This window comes from Lepisma saccharinum, chromosome 24 (genome assembly GCF_977018435.1).
Source record: "Lepisma saccharinum chromosome 24, izLepSacc3.1, whole genome shotgun sequence".
Lineage (NCBI taxonomy): Eukaryota > Metazoa > Arthropoda > Insecta > Zygentoma > Lepismatidae > Lepisma > Lepisma saccharinum.
Window position 1 is genome coordinate 24,966,340 of NC_139252.1, and position 23,239 is coordinate 24,989,578.

At 39.2% G+C, this 23,239-nt stretch overlaps 1 protein-coding gene across 2 annotated transcripts; it reads left to right on the forward strand.

The window, feature by feature from the left end:
- Positions 1 to 8,602: 8,602 nt before the first annotated feature.
- Positions 8,603 to 19,403, forward strand: LOC145978232 (uncharacterized). Of its 2 annotated transcripts, none has more exons than XM_083110707.1 (3): positions 8,603 to 8,724; positions 15,651 to 15,788; positions 19,076 to 19,403. In XM_083110707.1, exons 2-3 carry the CDS (start codon positions 15,729 to 15,731, stop codon positions 19,361 to 19,363), a joined length of 348 nt encoding a protein of 115 aa, XP_082966833.1. In that variant the 5' UTR covers positions 8,603 to 8,724; positions 15,651 to 15,728; the 3' UTR covers positions 19,364 to 19,403. The 2 variants fall into 2 exon arrangements, with proteins under 2 accessions (XP_082966833.1, XP_082966834.1); XM_083110708.1 differs by having other exon boundaries at positions 8,607 to 8,649.
- The last annotated feature ends 3,836 nt before the right edge of the window (positions 19,404 to 23,239 follow it).

Sequence of the window (23,239 nt, forward strand, 5' to 3'; positions counted from 1 at the left end):
TCATCCTCCATCTTGAAATGCTTTGGCCAATTGCGCTCCAAATGCAAAATGCAATACGACACCAGTCCTCCCAAGTATCTAACTAATGTGAAAATGTCAACTAATGAGATTTATATTTACGCTGGTTTTCACAACTACAAAATTGTTGACTTACCCCACCCATCCAAAGTAGCGGAAGAGATTATAGTCCCTGCTAGCTTCCTTCTCTAAGCTCCAAAACTATGCTTTAGATATAGTTTTGAAATGTGAAAGATAGGTAGAAGGTGAAAATCTACAATCGAAGGGATCCTCTGCAGACAATGATTTTGAACATCTCTTTCTATACCCACCCATCTTTCGGGTGTCGAAATAATATACGCTTATTGAAACAAAAAAATAGCAGTATAAACATTAAACATCATGTGATATAGTATCTAATCCACACATTATATCGAACTGCAAAGCAGTTTGGATTTAGGGTAGGATTTTCACGAATCTAGTGTAGTTTACTGAAGTGTCGAGTAAGTCTTGTTCTAGTCTCAATTTTACAGACATCTCTATCTTGTACTCTCGGTCTCGTCATTATTTTTAAAATATCGTTCTGGTCTCGGTATTGTCTTTAGAATCTTCTTATCCATTTTTTATCTTCTTTGTTGAAGCGACATTTATTTTGGAGATGCCGTCCTTATCTCCTATGATCTCAGAAGTATATAGAAACTCATTTCCATCCTATCCGGTTTGACTGCACACTGAATGATAGGTGAAATTATACAAACAGCTCTAAAGTGAAAATTTAGGTGGGAGTATGCTTTCTCGGGTCTTGAGGCTACTCGGAGGTGATGCTATTATGGTTTAACACAGTAGCCATGGGACAGGTGGGAGGTGCTTTGCATCAATTTTCCTGGCTAGGAGATACCATGCCCCGTTTCCCCGTTACTGTATATAAATAGTAAAAAGGATTCTCACCTACTGCTTGTACAGTTCTCCTCTCGCCAGGTGCTGCTGTCTCTTCTCCTATTTCATTGGCTTCTTAGGAGACGTTGTGAAGACCAATCTGGAATTCGATTCTTCTCTGTGTCCTTAGTCAGCCTTGTTGAAGTCTTGAAGCAACGCTGAGACTTCTGGGAAGTAAAAACAAAAATGTATTATTTTGGAATATTTGTACTATTCAAATCGTATTACTACTTTTTCTTAAGAAAATGTGCAAAATCAATAAAATTTTTAAAAAAAAGTAATTGAAAGTTTTATCGTTATATCATTAAAAAAAGCGATGCATCTTGTTTGCGGAACGGTTAACATATCGCGTTGCAACAACAGAGGCCCCTGGTTCTAAAACCGGCCTGGGCATGGCTCTACTTTGTAGTCCCTACATTAATTTAATCATATCACTCATCCTCGTCTTCGCAATTAGCAGGCTCGGATTTCCCAATAGGCCTCATAGACCTGGGCCTAGAGCGGCACTTTAGTAGGGGCGGCACGATTGTTTGTTTTAAGTTTATATGGAATACCTAATTCTTGGATTGCCTCTTTTTTCCTCCGGACACACGAATGGAATGACTTAATGTAGTTGTATTGTAAATATAAGTTAACGAAGAATATTTCTTAAGAGATATAGGCTAGCAGGCCTCGGAACTAGTTTACTAATTTGTTGTTTTAATTACCGACGTTGTTGTTTCGAATGTACAGTATTGTGCTGAGCCGGGTCGGCGATTGCTGCAAGAACGTGGAGCCTGCCGCTTGCTTTTGAAAGACAACACCAGCTTGGCTGCGTTCCAGGAACGCCGTTTCTTGTTAGAGTCCAGCACAGATATTTCTGCCGTGCGATGCGCGACAGAACTAAAGAAGCAGTGTTGCTAATAGAGCAGATAGAAAAATCGCTGCAGTGCGCCGATATACAGCTGTTACGTACAACAAGGAAATTAGAGAATTCAGGTCTATCTAACGTTGAGTTTTAAACGTCATGCATTATACCAGGACTAGGATTAATATGTACTAACAAGTGGCTCTGTATGTAGCTACATACATATGGACTAAAAATCGCAAAATATGAACTAACACATACGTAAAATTACCAAAAATGCTGCAAAGAAGACTTCTTCATACGATTCCTTATTTGAGTGATTTCAAACAAAATAAAAAAAATATTATTTTTCATTGCATTAATGCACTGGTGGCGTTCTAACTGTTCACTCCTAAAACCCGTATACACTGGTACGGGACTGCAACGGCAGATAACAACATGCCAATGTGTTAAACCACGACAATTGGACCACAACACTCCTCCTCAAGCAGTATTATTATTTCCTCTCTGTGATCGGCGAAAGTCGGTTGCCTTTGTTCTACATTTACAAACAATGCCGGCTTCCAAAACAATGACAACATATACTGCCACTAGAAGATAAGCTGCGCGGTTTTTCTTATGGGAAATACGAGCGCGCAGTTGTCAAATTTCTGGATTTACAAATTTAGCTTAAGTAAAATCGGTACCTGCAGTTTTGCAGGAAATTTTGTAGAGAATACGATGGTGAACACAAAAAACTGGTAACTTGCTTACATAATTTTAGATAAATTAAAAACGCAAATTTTCTGTGAAAACACAATTTTTACATTGTTTTCATTCCTAACGTTGAAACATGCCGTAAAATTGAAGCTTTCATTATGAAAAAAATTGACACTGTTTTTTAATTGTCATAGGTGACGGTGGTACTCAGAATTTATCAATACTTTAAAGCATATTTGCATTAAAAAATATTCAAATAAAGTATGTGCAGATTTTTTATATTCGTGCAGTAGAAAATGTCGTCGCTGGCCATTTTTTGTTCTGTAATTCCAAGTAAAAACTTCCAGCGACAAAGTTGTGGAGAAAATAATGAAATTATTTTTTATAACCATTCAAAGGTTTCCAGAAATATTACTTCCATGCATTTGGAGTTTCTTTTTAACCCGAACCGCGCGCGAAGTAAGGAGACGTTGTCTGGCCATCTTGAGCTGACTCACCGCAGCATTCCGGCTAATCACCACCAAGTTTTCAAGTTATTTTATTTCCATTCAGTAAAAATATGAACTTCATGCTGTTTGCTATAATAGAATTGAAATTACTTAAATTTAATAATTGACAATTATTTCCAATGCTGCTGTTGTGATCAACATTAGTGCTGTCGCAAATACACGTTGTTTTCGTTTACATTACTGTCGACATTAATACTGAAATGAAGATCACCTTTCAGTTTCGAACGTATACATAAATTCATAGACACCATATTAACCCTTGAAAGGCTTTCCAACACGTCACAAAATATGGGGCTTCAAGATAGAAATATGACATGCCTTGCTTGAGTCATTCACGTCTTATCAGTTCACGTGGGCCATAACTCATTTGTTTGTTTGGGTTGCAACTTAATCTAACCCATGTGCCAGGTTCCCCTTACTTGAGTGAGAGATCTGCTTTGGTCTGTTTAGACTTTTTCCCTCTCCCGAAAAAGTGTTTTCAGTTGTGTGAGCTCTCAGTGATTTTTACTTTTTTAAGTGATTTCTGAAGTGTCATATTCGTGCATTACACTAGCGTGTGTAGTGATCGCAATGGATCATAGTAAAAAGGGTAACTGTAACGTTCACAGTATAATATTAATATTAATAATTACATATAATTATCATTATATATACAAAATATGTAACACCTTCATTGTGAAGGAAGGTCATCATTTCCCGGCGACATGAGCTAGCGCTGTATTGGCAACACTGTGCGGTTTCTCCATAAGCGCCGTTGTGTCTTCTGAACGTGAAAACGACTCTAGACGATAAGCTGCGCGGCTTTTTCTTTTGCTATGAACCAGGGCTGACGCTAGTCATTTTGCCTCCCTGGGCGGTGACGGTAGATGCCGCTCCATTTCGAACCCCCCCCCCCCTCCCGACCATTACGCAGCACCGGGAAATTGAAAATCAATATATTCCTAAGTAAAACATCAAAATATAAAATAAATAATGAGGCTTCTTATGCTATTTCAATACTATTAAGCGCAAAAGAATAATATCTCGCTCAACCACAGTTTTCAATAGGCTTATTTTTTTCTTCTCTTCAAATTTTGCCGCCCTGGCCGGTGGCACGGTTCGCTCTCCCCTTCCGCCGGCCCTGTTATGAACTTGGTCACCCATCAAAGCATGGCAATTTTAACACAGAAAACAATATGCATCGCATTAAGCAGCAAAAATGACAGCCTCCTCTTCCTCCACCTAAATCCCATCTTTCGCAGCAAACTCTCTTGACTTCCCGCAAAATGTATGTCCGCCTGTAATTTGACATGCAATTTTTTCAATGTCGGCACTTCATTTTCAAGCAGAGCGTAGTCCTATATGTGCCTACGGATAACGTTTTCATCGAAAGCGTCCACTGACGATTTGGTCGCTGGTCTTTGTCGTTCTTTCCCGGGAGTGTGGAATGATGTGGAGGGGCCTTCTGACATCTCAAGAGATTGTCTTTCGTTCATGATAGCCCTGATTGTTCGTTCAGGAACTCCAGTCGCAGCCGCTGCTCTCTTGCCAAAATGCTGTATTGGGATGCTAACACCTTCACTGTCTTCCTCCTTCATGAACTCGTGCACGTTGCTTAGAATTTCCCGAGCTTGGCTATGCAAGGTTTTTGATTTCAACTTTGACAGAACTGGAGGCATTATGGAATTTAACGTTCATTAACAAACACACACTTTCACATACACACACGCAATACACGCACACAACGTCAAACCGGTAAAATACTTAGTATAAAATAAAAATATGGTGCTTCCAATCCAACAAAACTCACCGTCATTTTACCTGCCTTTCCCCATCCGTGACAGAAATAGTGCTTCATTATTACAGTTGGCAACACTAGTTACTAGCTAGCCAATGAACATGCACTGCATAAAAGAAGCAACCACTACGCCGTGCTATATTGCCACATTACCGTCCCTGCCGAACGGTGTGAACCGCGAGCTGGAGCGCTAGTCAATTGTTTTCAATGATGTTTCCGCAAGTGTGTCCAAGAATGGAATGACAATATGGCAACAATAGCGAAGGTTTTCGAGCAGGGTAGAACACGTGATACTAAGAGAGAGGGAGACGAAACGAAAATTGGTATCTACGCAACGGCAAATTTTTGTGTGTTGTAATCTACTACCGGCATTGGCCGCATATCAAAAGCATGTGATTCGCGTTGAATTGTTGAGAATTAAACTGCCTGCGCAAGCATTATTAAAGGGGTTTCGCATTGTACTATTCTACTGTTAGTTGCTCGAGGTTATTCAAGAACTAGGTGGTGTGTCTCGTCTCGCGTGTGTCAGTGTCCGACGTGTGTTTGTTGGGGTAAGTTTAAAACGTCATTACGCTCATTATGAGTGATCAAAGAGTAAGATTCAGTGGGTCACAATACAAAAAGTGAAAAGCAGGAAGCATTTCTGAAGAAGGTTCCGAAAATCAGTTCTTTTTTTATACAGAATGTAATCAGGAAAAAAGTGAGGCAAGTGCCGTTGATAAGCCCAGTGCGTGTTCTGTCGATTCTACAGATGTTCCTCATGCATCCAATGAATCTCAGGCATCGGCATCAGTCATCAGTGGCGGATCACTTAATGACTCTTCAGTTGCAATGGCGAACGGGTCGGGTACCCTATTCTACACCCTCGAATTTTCAAATTTTTTTCTTTAATTATGAAGATTATGTGATCCTAATTGTGAATATAAAAATAATTGGTGCGTGGAAAGAAGTATTTACGACTGTACAGCCGTTTAAAGTTGAGACTTTAAAAAAAGGTAAAGTGTTCCCCTGTGCTTAGCACCACGCCATGAAGGCGTATAGGGGGTGTGGGGGTAACGCCCCACACTTTCTTGATCCGGTCGTGAGTGGGGGTGATGTGATCAGCATCACGCCCCTGAATGCCTTTACCCCCCAGGGTTTCCCAGGTACCCAATGTTATTCGACGCTGGGTAGGCGCCGGGGCCGCTTCCACCGTTAGAAAAGTTCTCGGATTTGAACCGGCCGGGGATCGAACCCGGGACCTTTAGCATGGTAGTCAGACGGGAAATTTCCCGAAGCTGTGGAAATCTCCAATTCTACACGTCATTTTCACCTTAAGTGGTTGTTTTTGCATTTTTGTAATAAAAACTAATAATTTCCAATAAGTCCCAGACATTTACATTCCACAAAATGCCTAGAATTAACGACTTTTTAAAATTACAATTCGGTATTTCCCAACTGCTCGGGATCCCGAAAAGTCGGGAATTCATTTCCCGAAGTCGGGATAGGGACGGTAAATTTTTTTTGCCGATTTCGGTCCCGACTTTTCGGGATCCCGCACACCCCTAGGCATAACCAATGATTGATTTGCATCGTACCTTTCTGGAAGGAGGCAGCGTGTTCAAATCAGAGGCAAAAATAACTGTTCCTCTGGGTGGTTAAACATTCGAAATGGAGTTCCGCAAGGAAGCATTCTTGGACCTCTCCCTTTCTCCATTTATGTATTGGACTTACGTAAGAGCCTCTCGCATGCGCAGTATCACCAATATGCTGATGATACAGATATACATACACACAAGGATACAAGAGTTCTCAAATGCAGCATCACAACTACAAAACGACCTGAACCCCATAAGTGACTGGGCACATACTACTTACTAAAATTAAACCCAACTAAGTCAAAATTTGTCATAATAGGAACGAAATTTCTGATAAAAAAGCTAACCAAAACTCAGATCATATGATTCTCCCCAAATAACCACCCATTAAATTTAGAGAGTGCTAATAAAAACCTTGGTTTTGTCATGGATCCCCACATAGAATGGTCAGATCATATTTCAGCGCAGATAAAAAAACAAAACAACAAATCTCTTCGAGCCTTACATCATTTAAAGAATATTGTAGGCATTGAGGTTAAAAAAGGTATTGGGCGAGAGTCTAGTTTTATCACGATTAACCTACGGAGCCACAGTTGCTTACAATGCAAGAGCCTGCATAACTAATAGGCCAAAAAAGCTACATAAGATTCATTTACAAGCTGAAAAAATGAAGAACCACATTTCGAAATACTTGTTCAGTTTGAATTGGCTTAAGGGCATGCGATGCAGTCTCCACGGCACTCTTCTCAAGCTCTTCCGTCCGTGGCAGTGTGCCAACTTAGCTCTCTTGGAGCCAGATCTGGCTCTTTGGTCCACTCGTTCGGCTGTGAATTGGGACGTCCACCCCCGTGCCCCACTATGATGCCATTACTGGTTCCGGCCCACATAATTATACATTTTGCACGTGACGTGATATTGTTATATTGGCTGCGTCGCCCCACTCCCTCTTATCTCTCCAGCTACTTCTTTATATCGCCATGTTTGACGTGAAATTGACATAATATTGTTGTCAGGGAGTCCTTTACTTTCGATTTCATACGACCATCGGTGGATTATTGAGATGGGCGATGCCGCCGGATCTAGATATTGAAAACTAAGAATAAATTGTCATCAATTTAGAGTTAACGATAATAGCAGCACCCACCCCTTGACAACTAACATTATCCTAGGAGGCACTTCATGCAGCCCTCGTAAATCTAGCTCCATGAAAGTCCGTTGTAACTCCATTTAAGATGAACTTTAGTTCTTTTATGCGCATCAGGTTTGGCAACACTTCGAGGAGGCAAGGAGAAAAGCATTGATCATATGGGAGTATGATTTGATTCGTTCTCTTGGGAATATAAAACTTCCGATGGAACAGAAAAATATGTTAACTGGAAGATGCATTTCACCAGCGGAGAAGTCGAAACTTCCATTTGATTAGCCGTAATTTGATGTTGAAGTTGATTCCCCGTAAGGAAAATTTTTATTATCATATTCTTCAAACATCGTATCCAGCTTAATAATCAACATTAAAAAAACGCTTCCACTTGCAACATGGAGAGAAATTCATACTCTTGGATACACCCAGGGTTTATTTTTAGTAGCAGTGTCCATTCGGGCGATATTGAAGTAAATGTACAATTGGTGCGTAACTGTATCTCCTCCCCTTAACACCAAGAATTTCGCAAAATACCAATTACTAACTTTAGCACATAAAGTACTAGGCAACAAGCAGCCTGCATATCTCTTTGAGAAACTGAACACAAATACAAGCAGACATGAACATGCAACACGACGAAAAAAATATTGTCAGTCCCAGTACATAATACAACCACCTACTGAAAATCACATACCGTAACTGCCACTAGAGAATGGAATCCCCCCCCCCAACCCCTCTAACATCCATCAAAAGCCATAAGCAATGGACGGTTACGTGATTCTGTCTGCTTATGCACAAAGGCATGCACATACTAGCGTTGAAGGGCTCTCCTTGGAAAACAGATATTCAATGGAAGAGTGAGAATTTTTTCCTCTTGCACGTGGAGAATTGTTAGACAGGAAATCCAGCTGCCAGTTCCATTCCGCTATTATTAACTATTCTCTCTTCAATACATCCTCCAGTGCTCTGAAGTTCACAATCGAAAAAAGATACCAGATGAACGTCACAGATGATATAATTTGCTTCCCGTTCATTTTCATGGTCAAGCTAAAGATTGCAAAATGTTCCCAATGTGAATTATAAATAGAGGAGGCAGAACATTTTTCCGCTTAGAACGATTTGTCTGTAAACGAGAGTAGAAGGTTCCTGCTTGTACTGAGTGCCTGGCAAACTTCTCACTAAATATTTTATTTTCTAATGGCACCTCACTTCATATCTTCATAGCTGTTGAAGTAACATTGGTGAGTTATTATGAACCGAACAGTTACCACATTTGCATGAGTAACAATTGACGACCAGCGATGAATCTGGCATGCATGGGCGTAACTTGCGGGCCTAACTTTGGAGGGGCAAAATCAAACTTGGGACTTAACTTTCACGAGAATCAAACTTGGGACTAAACTTTTCAGGGACAGAATCAAACTTGCGACTTAACTTTCAGGGGCAGAATCAAACTTGGAACTTAACTTTCAGGGGCAGAATCAGGGACGGCGCCAGAAATTTTCGACTGGGTGGGCAGAAGCGCCATATTGATAGATTAGGGTGGGCAGTATAAATGTAAGACCATTTATAGGTATACGTGTATGTAAGACGTATGTATCCCCTCTCTCTTACACTCCCAATTCTCTTCTTACTTATTTTCCCTTTCCTTATCCGGGTTTCCTCTTTATTATTTTCTAATATATCCTCCCATCTTGTTCCATTTCCTTTCGCTTTGTCTCTGATGGACACAATTATTTCAAGGAAGTGTTTAGCCTGTGCAGCCATACATTCTATGCATGTTAATACAGTGAAATAAATGTGAATTAGGTTTAAGGCGAGGAGGGACAATTTCCCCTAGGTCATTCTCGCTGGGGCAGCTGCTGATCACTGTTGCCAACTTCGCTCTTTTGGAGCCAGATCTGGCTCTTTCGTGCACTCGTTTGACTGTGAACTGTGGCACCCGCCCTCTGCCCCACTATGATGCCACCACTGGCTCCGGCCCATAAATAGCAACTTTTGCCATGAGTGTACATTTTGCACGTGACGTGATATTCGTATAGCTATAGGCTGCGTCACCCACCTCTTCTTTCCTCCCCATGTATTTTTATATATAGCGCTGTGGCTAAGATGAAGATGACAATTTTGTTATCCGGGAACCCTTTATTTTCGATTTTATATTAACATCATTGGATTATTGAGATGGGTGATGCCGCCAAATCTAGGCGGTGAAAACTGAGAATAAATTGCCATCACCCCCACCCCTCTGACAACTAAAATTACCCTAGTAGGCACTTTATGCAGCCTTCGTTAATCTAGTCCTTGAAATCCTTGAAAGTCCTCTTTAGCTATATTAATGGTGAAATTTAGCTCTATTATGCACATCAGGTTTGGCAACACTGCCAGGATGGCCGTAGGAGGCAAGGAGAAATGCACTAGGCTTATGGGACCATTATTTTATTCGTTATCTCGGGAATATCAAACATCCAATGACGTAGAAAAGTACTTGGACGGAAAAAGGACACGTTGAACTATGTCATAATAGTAGGAAAAGTCGAAACTCCCATTTGATGAGCCGTAACTTGAAGTTGAAGTTGATGTCCCATAAGGAATACATGGGATTCGGTAAATACTAATTCCTCATATTTTTCAAAAATCGTATAAGGCTTAATAATCAACTTAGCAAAACCGCTTCCACTTGCCACATGGGGAGAAATTCATACTCTTCATTTCTGGCGGAGATCTTTTTAGTAGCATTGCTCATTCCGACGATATTGGAATAAATGCATGCCTGATGCGTAATTGTCCCTCTTCGCCTTAAGCGTGTGTTGCAAATACAAGACATACTTGGTTTTATGTATTCGGCGACAGTGATAGATTGATTTGACTGGTTGATTGATTTGCTTTATTTTACTTCGCTTTTTGTGCCACTTTTGGCTCATTTGCGAAGATGGGGATGAGTGATGACATGCTGAAATTGATGAATGGACACTCACTCCCAAACATCCATGCCCAGGCCGGGATTCGAACCCAGGACCCCTGGCGTCGTAGCGCGATGTGCTAACCACTCCTCCACGGGAGCCGGAGCAACAGTGATAGAAAGTGCGATGGTAGACAATCGTGAAGTTTCTCGTAATTTAAATGCATGTTCTTGAGCATAGTATTTTCATCGTTTGAGTTCTTCACTGAAAGAGTTTTCTTACTCCTTAGGGGTCACTTTTCTTAGCTTATAAGGTTTGTACAACTGAAAAATCTATCTGAATGTTTGTAGTAGCGGCGATTGGGTGCCAACATTTGAGGGGTAAGGACAATATACTTTTTCTTGGTAGAAAAGGCTTAGCATAAAGAGGCCATAGTGTGGGGACAAAAAGTGGCAAAATGTGGTGGGGGAACTGCATCCCCCACTTCCCGCTCCTACTAACCGCCGCCACTGAATGTTTGGATTAAAATGAACATCTTATTAGGAATGATTTAAAACACACACGGAAAACAAATTCTTTGTTCATTGTCCATGAAGTATTCCTAGGCTAATAAAAGACTATTTTGACAAAATATCACTCATAAGTAATAAACAAGTAAGATTGAAAAATCTGTTCAGAATTGAAGAGATTAATAGCTAAGTTGCTATTCGTTTTCTGAACTGTCATGTTACTAATGCGGGAGAAGCAACACACGTATGGTTACATGAACATATTTTTTGAGGCAACAAAATGATTTAGGACACAAGGGATTCATCGAAGTTCATCACCGTAAGAGTAATAATTCATCTATTTTATATAGATGACTTGGGTTGTATGGCTTGACCATTTCGAATACACTAGAATGTCAACCTGTGCAGCATACTGGAAACTTTATGCTTTCAGGGCAACTAGTCTCTGGAGTCTGGAACCACTGTCAAAGTAATAATTTATGAGGGTTTGTATTTTGAGTGTCAGAATGTATTTGTTTTCGCCCCTTCGTTACTTTCATCTAATCACAATTGAAATGACTTAAAATAAAATATATCAACCACGACTTACTCTTCCAAAAATGGAGTTCCATTACGTCGTACCTCTTAGAAAGTTGAGGTGGTAGTTTCAATTGCACATCGTTTCATTGGTGGATCAAGGCAGCTAATTCCGTGAACAATGACTGTTTTCCGAAAGTCTCAATTTGTCTCAGGCAATCACCCTCTTAGAATGGACGCATCCTCTGTGGTGATAAAATGACACGTTTGGTGAGAGTTCTTTCTGTATATTTTTCCCCCAATGGCATAACGCTGTCGCATTATAATGAAGAGGTCATGTGTTAGACTCCCGCCTCTCCTGGTGGAAGCACAATGCACACTGGTTCGGACTAGACGTTAAACTGTAGACTTCGTCCCGATTAGCCCATCTTAGCATAAAAGTGGGCTTAAAAACAAACTAACAAAATCATCTTCTGGATACTTCGTGACATAACTTTTTTCTTTACTTCAGCTACATCTACAGATTCTGTCGACATTTTCGGCTGATTCGTGTGGTAAAATTTGTGTATCGAAAGAGGATTTCTAAATATGATAAGCCACTCATTAGCAATTGAATAATTATGTAGCTTTTTACATACATAACTTCGGTATTGTAGTGATTATTGCGATTCGTTCTTATTAGTAGAACGAATATAAATTTGATATTTCGCATGCCATATTTATAATTGAAGATGACAGGTATATAAAAATTGTAATGAAATAAGAAAGGACACTTCTGGAATTTCCATGCAGAGCTAATCAAAACTATACTATACTCTCTAGCATACTTAAACCAGAAGGTTTATGGCTGCAGAAACACAAGGCTTCGATCTGTTTCTATCCGGTGCAAGATCAATCCAATCTTTCTTAACCTTACAGATTTCTTTTAGGTCCATCTCAACGTATTCCCTCCATCTTCGTCTTGGCCTTCCTTCTTACCATCAGGTTTCCCAACAAGAATCCTGTAAACTATTCTTTCCTCTGCCATTCGTGTCACATGGCCTGTCCATCTAAGTCTTCTTGATTAAATTATTCTAATAATAATAATAATAATAATTAAAAAGTCGAAATAATTTATTGTGTTGCTGCAGAAGTAACGCTAAGATGGTGTTTTTATTTGTTTATTTGGAGATTATTTTAACCATACCCAGGCTGGGATTTATGTACGTATGTGGAGACCCGAAGCTTACAGCACCAAGACCTCACTCCAATCCCCTCTACCCAGTTTCAGTTATAACTTCTTGCCAAGTTACATGGTATGTTTTATTATTATATTTTTTACCACATCCGAAGTACCTAATTTTTTCATTATGTGGTACTTTTCAAAGCAGTCTTTCCTAGTGATGGCGCGGAGCTGCAGTCTTCAAGTTTACCCTAAATTCTGATCTAATCTTGATCATACCCTGCATAATTTTGAGCCTCCTAAGCCTACTAGATGCTTTTAATCATGGAAGTACTAATTTGATTACAGTTTTTGTTTCAATAGCTCTAGTAATTACTTTCACTTTCTAATGAGAAAATTGGCTTTATATGGTATGATAATATGTGAACATTTCTAGCATAGATAATATTCACAAGTAAAATGTACATGTTATGGACACCAGAATACACTTATTTATTGAATCATTCCTATATCCCCAAGTATATGTACTTACTGAATTTGATTGGGTGGGCAATCGGGTGGGCACAGAAATTTTTGGGTGGGCGCTTGCCCACCCGTGCCCACCCCTGTCGCCGTCCCTGGGCAGAATCAAACTTGGAACTTAACTTTCAGGGGCAGAATCAAACTTGGAACTTAACTTTCGGAGGCAGAATCAAACTTGCGACTAAACTTTAAGGGGCAGAACCAAACTTGGAACTTAACTTTCAGGGGCAGAATCAAACTTGCGACTTAACTTTCAGGGGCAGAATCAAACTTGCGACTAAACTTTAAGGGGCAGAATCAAACTTGGAACTTAATTTTCAGGGGCAGAATCAAACTTGGTACTTAACTTTCGGGAGCAGAATCAAACTTGAGACTTAACTTTCGGAGGCAGGATCAAACTTGCGACTTAACTTTCAGGGGCAGATTCAAACTTAGGGCTTAACTATCGGGGGCAGAATTAAACTTGAGACTTCGGGAGCCAGGATAGACAAGTTTTCCATCCCGTAAAAAGTCTAGAACTCTTTTGCTAAGCCAAATCATAAAATATATTCTTCAATACCTTGCTTCTCAGGTCCGAGGAGGGTTAAGAAAAGCATCCTTAATTTTGAAATTTAGTAACCTGAAAAGTTTGGGGGGGGGGCAAGTGCTATCCCTTTCCCCGTCAAGTTACGCCTATGCTGGCATGTACGTACTTGGTCTGCTGTAGTTTTTGTAATATTTAAGCAATCTGAATGAAACTTTCTCTACATATACATTATGGAATAGGATTACATATGTGCATACGAATTTTACAATACGATAATGTCTTGCTCAGTACTATAACCAACTATAACCAAGCACTTGATTGTGGCACGCTGCGAGTCTTGGAATTCAGTGATTGCTGTGCAGAGGTGGCGGCGTGCAGTGAAGGGTAGAAATACTACTATCCGGCCGGAGACAAGAACTGTCATATGACCACAGGTTCGGTTGGGGAAGAGGATGGCGATAAAAAAAAATAGATCAATTTTCCGCCACCAGGTTGAAATGTCGCGCTGTATTAATGAATATTGAATATCACGTTAAGTGATTTAGCTGAGTTATTAATTAGAAAGATATTTGTTAGTGACTGGAAGTTGCGAGAAAATAATCTCTCGTTTATTGCAAGATTGCAAGGTAAAGGCAAATCCATAACCAATTGGAGCAGTTTACGTCATTACTACAACCCATCATGGCAGTACAGCGCCACATTTCAACCTGGTGGCGGAAAATAGAACTATTTTTTATATATATCGCCATCCTCTTCCTCATTGACTGCATAGTGGATTCACCAAATTTCAGAGTTCTACGATGCCTCAAACAGGCTACAGTAGGGCTCTGAGTTGAGTAACTAATTCTGGCCACCCGGTATAACAAAACATAATCGTAAAGTGAAATTCGAATGCACACATGTAATCCTATTCCATAATGTATATATACAGAAGGTTTCATTCAGATTGCTTAAATATTACAAAAACACAGCAAAGTTTCAATGACTAGTTCCTTCTGGCCCACACTGTAGAATTTCCAGTCAAGAGTGAAAATGTCCATAGACTGACATCCATCCATGGTCTAGGAGGTTAGATGACGATGGGCCTTCATGCACTAACTAACCTCTTGTCACCCAAAAGAATATATTGACAAGCTTGGAATCTCAAAGGGTTGTCACGTCATGAAATTAAGTTTTATTTCACCCATTCTGATTAAAAGCTACCCCCGGGTTCGGTTTCCGGTGGAGGCACATAGTGGTTCGGATCCTACTTTAAAGTGTAGGTCCAGTCCCGATTAGCCTTACTGTACATAAACTGGACTTAAAACACAAAATCAAACAATCAAAAACAATCTACATTACCCCTTCATTGGTATACGCGTCCCAGAGTAACGCGGTTGGTATACGTGTGAACTTTTCGCACATTAATTTCTTTGTTTTCTGTCATTTCTTCGAATATTTCTTACATTCATCGCATTAAAAATAATTTATAAACATTTGCTGCAACTCGTATATCACTTAAAGCTTATCTGATTTATTACGTATATAACAGCAAATTGATTTTCTTGTATTATAATATTACTGATTATATATTATATGAAGCAAACTATGAAGGAAAACAACAAGTTTCATAATTTTATATGAAATTTACTTTTGATCTTAACTAATAACACTAATAATGCATTTCATAATTTACTATTTGATGATAAAGGGGATGTATAAAGTAATAAAGTATATTCCATCCAAACATAAATACCGATTTCTTTGAGGTTTTTTTTGGGAGGGGGGGCGTTTTTTAATATTAAGGACCTAGGAATAAACACACTTGAGTTTAACTTTGCAAAATTGTAATTTCATATATTTTTCTAAAATTATTCACAAAAAATCGTTATTGGCGCACACAAATTGCCAGATAGAGTGATAACCCATTTGATTCATGTATGTTTTCTGAAATGCTTCATTAAGCCAATTAAAAATTGATTGAAGTGTCGTCTTTATTTCCTTATTTCAACTCCTGACTGCAGGTGAATTAATATTTACTTCTATATTATAGGATTTTTAAGACGAATATTTTGTGTGATTTGCGCTTGGAATAACAATTTGGAATTATTTCCTTGATCTTCTAAATACCATGAAGTTGAAAGTTATAATTTTGCTTCTTGTGTGTTGCTCTCTATCTTCGCCTAGGAAGGTAAGTTCAAGAAAGTCCTTTCTACAAGGTAAAAACTTATTGAAATAGTTATAGTTAGATAATATTTTCTTTGGAAATAAACTAAAAGATAATTCATTAATGGTTCATAAATTCTACACTGGTTATGTCAGAATGTAAGTTTTCTTGGCAAAAGTTTGGCAAGCATCGTATTGTGAATTTCGTATGCACATATATAATCATAATGTATATGTACAGAACGTCCCATACAGATTGCATAAATATTACCAAAACGGTAAATTTCTCGTATCGGACAAACGGATTTCTTCAAATTTACAGGAGAAATTACTTACCGAATGCAGTTTCTTTATAATTGTGTAAGTTCGGGGAAGTGATTTCTCGAATCGTTGACTGAATTTTGCCGGTAAAACATCTATTTTTCGATATAAATGTGTGACAGATTCACGGAAGCTGTTACATCCATTTCCTTCCAGCCGGATGTTGCCTGTGTGTGATGACGTATTCACGGTCAATGCCGGTCAGTGTTTCCAAACACGTGTTTTTGTAACTGAAGAAAGTACCTTTCCGGAAATGGTTTGGGGGGCTATGTGTCAATGGTTCGTGAGGCTATGTGTCAATGGTTCGTGGGGCTATGCGAGAATGGTGTGTGGGGCTACGCATTTTTTTCTAAACCAAATATTAACTATTGTAACCTAAACATGACCCTACCTAACCTAACCTTACTGGAAATGGCTCGTGGGGCTCTGTATCAATGGTTCGTGGGGCTATGCGTCAATGGTTTGTGGGGCTACGTAGGTATTTTTGGGTGCAGTGGGGTGGAAACACTGCATGCCGAGTATGGTAGTGAAACTGAGACCGCCATTTTGCGTGTTACCGAAGGCAAAAAGAAACGAAGTAAACTTACTCGATATGTCGCAAATAGAGCTTATTTCCGTGAAATAAGCGAAATGCCACCTTCAACAATGTTTCTGAATGCATAATACGAATATTGAAATTAAAAGAACTAGCAAATTTCAGCCGTTTGTCCGATACGAGAAATTTACCACAAAAACTACTGGTCAGATATGTTAATCTGAACTATAGAGAGACCCGAACTAAACTTCAATATGAGAATCGAACCTGCGAACTGTATTACAACGTAAAAAGAATTCTTAGTCTTTACTTTCATATCATGTTATTAGTTATACTTTTCTTGCTGCAATGAGAAACTAACATTTTTTCTTAGGGGAAAGTGGGGGAATTGCGACCACCTAAGGGAAATTTTAAAAATCTCAAAAACTGTACGCAGTGAAACAAAAAGAAAATGTGGGCCTGAAAAAGCAATGTTTGTAGTACATCTCTGCGTATTACTTTGCTCCCTGTCGTTAATAGTTATCTCTGTAAACGTCAAAAAGTAACGATGTGCGTGTGAGCGCAATTGCCCTTATGGTAGGGTAATGGCACTCAGTAATCATCCTAACAGTAAATCAATACCATTTTTGTACTATACAGAAACTATATCTTTAAGTACTTATATTTATTAATATGCAGATACAAATTAAATTGAGCACAATTTTGCACAAAAATGCACACAATGGACGCTTATTATGAGAAACGTCTTTGCACCCTTCATGTTCCCATCACAAACAGCGTGAGCGTCATTACCCGATAGGCGCCATATTATGTGCTTTGTTTCTCGTCTCATGAAGAGCCTCAAATTTTAACTTTATAATAATTAAGAAATAAACAGGAAATACTATTATTATATCTGTAAAATTTTCAAGACTCTAGCTTAAACGTTCCGTCTACTTACCTTGCACTTTTTTCCTTCCCAATTTTATAACAAAATATGACGAATACGTTTTTCGCACCCTGCTTCTTAAAAGTCAACTCCACATGTGCCGCCTTTTGTTTGGTGCCTCGTAGTACTGGGTTCTAGATGTCAGCACAGGTTACTCTTCAATAACACCCTCCGTAACGACTACAGAGGGGTGAGCGCCATTGCCCGCTGAGCGCCATTCCCTCACCTTCCCCTAATGTTACCATTTCAATTCTTCTTAATATTACCATTTCAATTATGATTATTTTACATTGATTTTCTAAATGTAGAGATTAATCACGATGATGACGAAAAACAAACTAAATAAATGTTAGGGCAAACCATTGAACTATATATACAGGGTGACTCATAAGTAATAGCGCAAACTGACATAGGTGAAAGTACACGATAATAGAAGCAAAGAAATCTCAGTAAACATGGGTCTGCAAACGAACCGTTTTCGAGATAATCTCGAATGTGTGATTACAAGCCGCCACTGACTTCATTGTTTGCAAACGTCGTCCTAGTTGGTAAAATGCTAATAATGTGTGCGAATGTGTGGTTACAAGCCGTCATTGATTGCATTTTGTAAACACCTAGTGCTTTACTCCTTGCGCGTTCCGAGGTTTGCTCCTGTTTACAAAACAGAACATTTCCGAGAGGTGGCGTTGTAATCAAACAGGATGGATACAATCAGTACACAGTCTAATCGTACTGTGGGAGTCACGTCAGTTGTGCTGTACTGTGTAGTGAAAATGGAACCTTACAGCAACGAAGAGTATGCGGACAAACAATGAAGTCAGTGGCGGCTTGTAATCACACATTCACGATTATCTCGAAAACGGCTCGTTTGCAGACCATGTTTACTCAGACTTTTTTGCTTCTATTATCGTGCTTTTACCTGTTACAAAAGGTACGACTATTAACATCTCCTATAATAAAAATCAATATTTCATATATTTGCGCTATTACTTTTGACACACCCTGTATAGTTCCCCATGCCTCAAGATTCGAACCCAGTGTGTCTGGCTTCGTAGTGCGTCTTCAACCATCAGGAATGAATCTAGAAACATATGTTGGGGGTGGTGGGCAGATCTGAAGCAAATGTCTCAGAACTAATAATAATATATAATAACTATATATAATTAAAGGTACAGTGGGATCCATGAGTATTACAGTGCAAATTCTCCATGACTATTTTCATTATTTTTTTCTCTTACATCCTGTGTGTTTTTAAGTGAGGGATTTTTATGTATGCTGGGGCAGAAGTTATCAACAGATTGTTTTGAGTTTTCATTTCATTCTTAAAGCTCTTATTGGGTCAAATAAAGTGCACGAACATGGTGATGGACAATTTGCACGGTAATACTCATGGATCCTACTGTACTCCCTCGAGAGGCAAAAGATTAGAAATCAGAGAGTGAATTTCCAGCCAACCCCCATAATACCAAATACCACCCTGAATATATGTATGGCAGCTTCTATTTTTTTTTTTTTTTTTTTTTTACAGTTAAGGAAAGGCTACAACGATATTCTGGCCGGTGATAATGGCAACGGGGAGCTGTTAAAAACCGACAACACCTGTAAATCTGATTGGAGCTACTCGGGATATGTGTACTGTAACGTAGCATATGCTGCCTCACGTGATGTCATAAAAGTCGTACATGTGATAGACCAGATGGAAGAGGACACAGGCGGATATGTTCAGCAAATGAGTATAACGCCAAGGTCTTTTGAGTTTGTGGCGGTGTCACGTTTTGGACGAGGCTTGGATTTCAAGATTGAAATATATGGATGAATGCCTGTAAGTTTGACCGTGCTGTAAATAAACGAGAATATTATAAAACTCTCGTTTTGTATTGTAACCCAATACTTTTGAAGTAGTTATATCACTATATTTTTCATGGTAAATTTCTCGGACAGACTTCATCAAATTTACAGGAGAAATTACTTACCGAATGCAGTTTCTTTATACTTCTGGAAGTTCGGGGAAGTGTTTTCTCGCATCGTTCATTGAATTTTGCAGTTAAATCATCTATTTTCCGATATAAATGTGTGACCGATGCACGAAAGCTCTTGCAACCATTTACTTCCAGGTGGATGTAGCCTGTGTGTGATGACGTAATCCCGGTCAGTGTTTCCAAACATGTGTTTTTGTAACTGAAGAAGGTACGTTTCCGCAAATGGTTTGTGGGGCTATGTGTCAATGGTTCGTGGGGCTATGCGTCAATGGTTTGTGGGGCTATGTAGGTAATTTTGGGTGCAGTTGGGTTGGAAACACTGCATGCCGAGTACGGTAGTGAAACTGTGACCGCCATTTTGTGTGTTACCGAAGGCAAAAAGAAACGAAGAAAACTTACTCGATATGTCGCAAATAGAGTTTATTTCCGTGAAATAAGCGAGACACCACCTTCAGCAATGTTTCTCAATGCAGACTACGTAAGTACTAATATTCAAATTAAATGAACTAGCGAGTTTCAGCTGTCTGTCCCTTACGAGAAATGTACCTTTTTCATGAACAACGGAATTTCTTAAAGAAGTAGATAAAAATAAAGAATTAATTAAAATTTTGTGGATGCGTCGACACCCTTCAATATATACGAGGAAAAATCCTCATTTAAAGATAAAATGGGGTCGTGAAGAACCCCTTGGCAAAGGTTAATAGTGAACGGTTGTAAAGCGACCTGCACAGACAAACACAACGCTTTAAAAATATAAAGGCTAGTCTGTAAACTTCCTGACAAACAGTGGCCGTGTCCGAAAGGTGCAAACCCGTACTTGAAACAAACATACTTCTTAGAACGGTCTCGCAGTTCAGTCTCTTGGACTGGAAGCCAAAATCTTTCGGATTGCACTTCGACTGCAGCGCCAAATACGAACGGAAGATAAAGCAAAGAACGCCTTATTTTTCCTGTGTTTTAAACACTTGTTTTTCGCGATATAAATCACTTAGCATTTTAGAAGAATTAGAATTAGAATTAGCATTCCACACATTAGAAGAATTACAACCAACATCTGGCTGACTTTCTTTCCACGATTTCAAACAAGTGAATAACGAGTACAGAAGTCTGCAAGCTCGTGTGCTGACCGGTACGGACTCGATAGCCCCGTCTAGTTGGCTGCACTTTTTGACTCGCTTTGACTCTGTTTGCACCGAAGCGTCTAGTTGGTTGCACGGTGCAACACTGAGTCGTCTAGTTCGTTGACAAAGTTATTTTCGAGTCAAGTAGTGTATTTGGTGTCTGCACCGCCTGCACTACCTTCCGGACCGGTGTATGTTTGGTGTATGGTCACGTGGTGCGTGCTAACTAATCAAATGACCATTTAAAGCAGCAGACAGGCATCTGTTGAATATTCTGAACCTGAACACCGCATTACGTCTACTTGGTTGAACGTCATTTCCTTGCACCACCCTTGGCACTGGATACGCCTGCACTGCACCGAGTATCAAAAAGTGCAGCCAACTAGACTGGGCTTATGACGTCACTTCCGATGCACTAGGTGACATCACTTCCGACAAGACCATACTTCAAGCTTCTCTTTTAACATTTCGGACAAAGCCAGTGTAAGAGTCCTGCTCTTAGTAGTGGTATTTGTGGTATTACTGGTGCAACAAATGAAGAGCTCATATGAACAAACAGACAGATTTGGCTATACTTAAAACTATGTCAAGATGCCCATATGGGTCAATTGCCCCAAGTGTGCTATGCTGTCAAACCCCAAGAATCCGAATTCTAGTGTACAAATGAAGAAGCCTCAACAGACCGATTTGGCTATACTTAAAACTATGTCAAGATGCCCATATGGGTCAATTGCCCCAAGTGTGCTATGCTGTCAAGTCCCAAGAATCCTGAATTCTAGTGTACAAATGAAGAATTACAGTGTACAAATGAAGAAGCCTCAACAGACTGATTTGGCCATGTATGCAAAAGCTGAATCTGTCAGTCTGTTGTCTGTAATCCTGCTAAAGATATAGTCTTCTTGATATTGTTATGGCTACACTTAAAACTAAGCCAAAAATGCTCATAAAACCCACACCCACCCACACCCACACATATTTACTTCCGGTCCACTTCCGGTTTACTTCCGGTTTAAGTTCAGAGTATTAATATGTTAACCCGAATATTTTAATTGGACACCAGGCTCAACTTGTATATCTAGTACTAAGACAATGCATTATGCAGAGGTTTTCTAGAATTGCTCTGTGACTCTCTCATTTCTTACATCATAAACATATGATTTTTCACCTATAAGAATAACACTACATATGGTGTCATCAGGGAGTGTATCATGGAATTCACAGATAATTTTAATGTTTGTTCTGTCATTAACCACAACTTGTTTCCTTTTTGAGGTGTTGATGACAAACATGGGTCTCTGTGTTTTGAATTTATCTGGTGAGTAATACATGTCAGTATTGCCAGTTGTGACCCTTTTGTATGCTGTAAATGCCTCATATAATTTAAGAAAATCATCCTTGGACATGTTTAAATTATAATTTTCTCTAGGAAACACCTCATTTCTGCCATTTTTAAGATATATGTTTTTGATGTTGCAGCTATCAAATTTACTTGAATTTTTTTCTTGATTATTGTGTCTTCCAGTCTGAAACAGTACCACCACAAAATCTGGCATGTCATATTGTATACTGGAGAATGAGTTTGTAGCATCAAATTCATAATAGCTACCAGTGGCAGGCTTCTGCACACATTGATATGTATAAAATTGTAAAGACACCTGTGGATTTTTTAGTATATCTACTTTGTATTTAAGAGCATAACTAGCTTCATATTCAACAACTGGAATTCTTAGCTCCATAGTCTGAATAAGACATTTGCCCTCATCAGGTAGGGTATTAGGCAGAGCTGCCCCAGTAGAGTTTAACGAACTGTACCTCATCAAAGCATTATTATCTTTGGCAGCTCTTCTAACTGTAATTCTTAAACCACCCTTCCACATAATATCTTTATAATCTAAGAAGAATCCTGGCAACAGGCGCATGGGGAACAGCAATGTGTGACTTTTAGATATTATTTTATCACCAGCCTCAAATCCACCTATTTTGTAGTATGAGGCCTCGGTCTTGGATAATTTTAGTGTGGCCAAAGCTGTAGAGGTAATACCAGGGTAATCTACTCTGTTTATAACAACACCATGTTTTCTGATCTCAATTTCAGAGAACAGATGTGGCACAAAATTGTCTAAAATCTTATATTTGAGTTAGCTGGATAATCTGTACCATCGAGCTTGACAACATCAAATTTGATGTACAGGTCTGCTCTGTGAGGGTGTATAAAGCCATCTCCTACATCAAGGTCAACCTCAATCTCTGTGTTGGCTTGATTTAAATTTGCAAAGGTCCTCCGGTTTGGGGGGAATGATTGTAGCTCATAACTCTCAATATTTTCCATTTTTTTTGTATGTATTTTTATTTAAATATTAATTTCTATGATAGCAGTTGTTGTGGCTCCAGCAAAATCAACTAATTCTTCTTTTTCATTAGTGACCATCAACTCAATATAATCTATTCTATTATGGCACACAGGAAAATATAATGTTGGTAATGGAGTGTAGATGATTGGCTCCATAAATTCAGAGTTAGGCTTGAATGTTGCAATGATGCCAGTTTGTTTGTGAGTGCCTATGCCATTTGATTTGGTGATCATACCCTCAG

Excerpts from the sequence above, each read along its gene's own strand:
- LOC145978232 (XM_083110707.1), top strand. The coding sequence starts at position 15,729 with ATGAAGTTGAAAGTTATAATTTTGCTTCTTGTGTGTTGCTCTCTATCT. Across the intron at positions 15,789-19,075 it reads CTCTATCTTCGCCTAGGAAG|TTAAGGAAAGGCTACAACGA; the intron begins GTAAGTTCAAGA and ends TTTTTTTTACAG.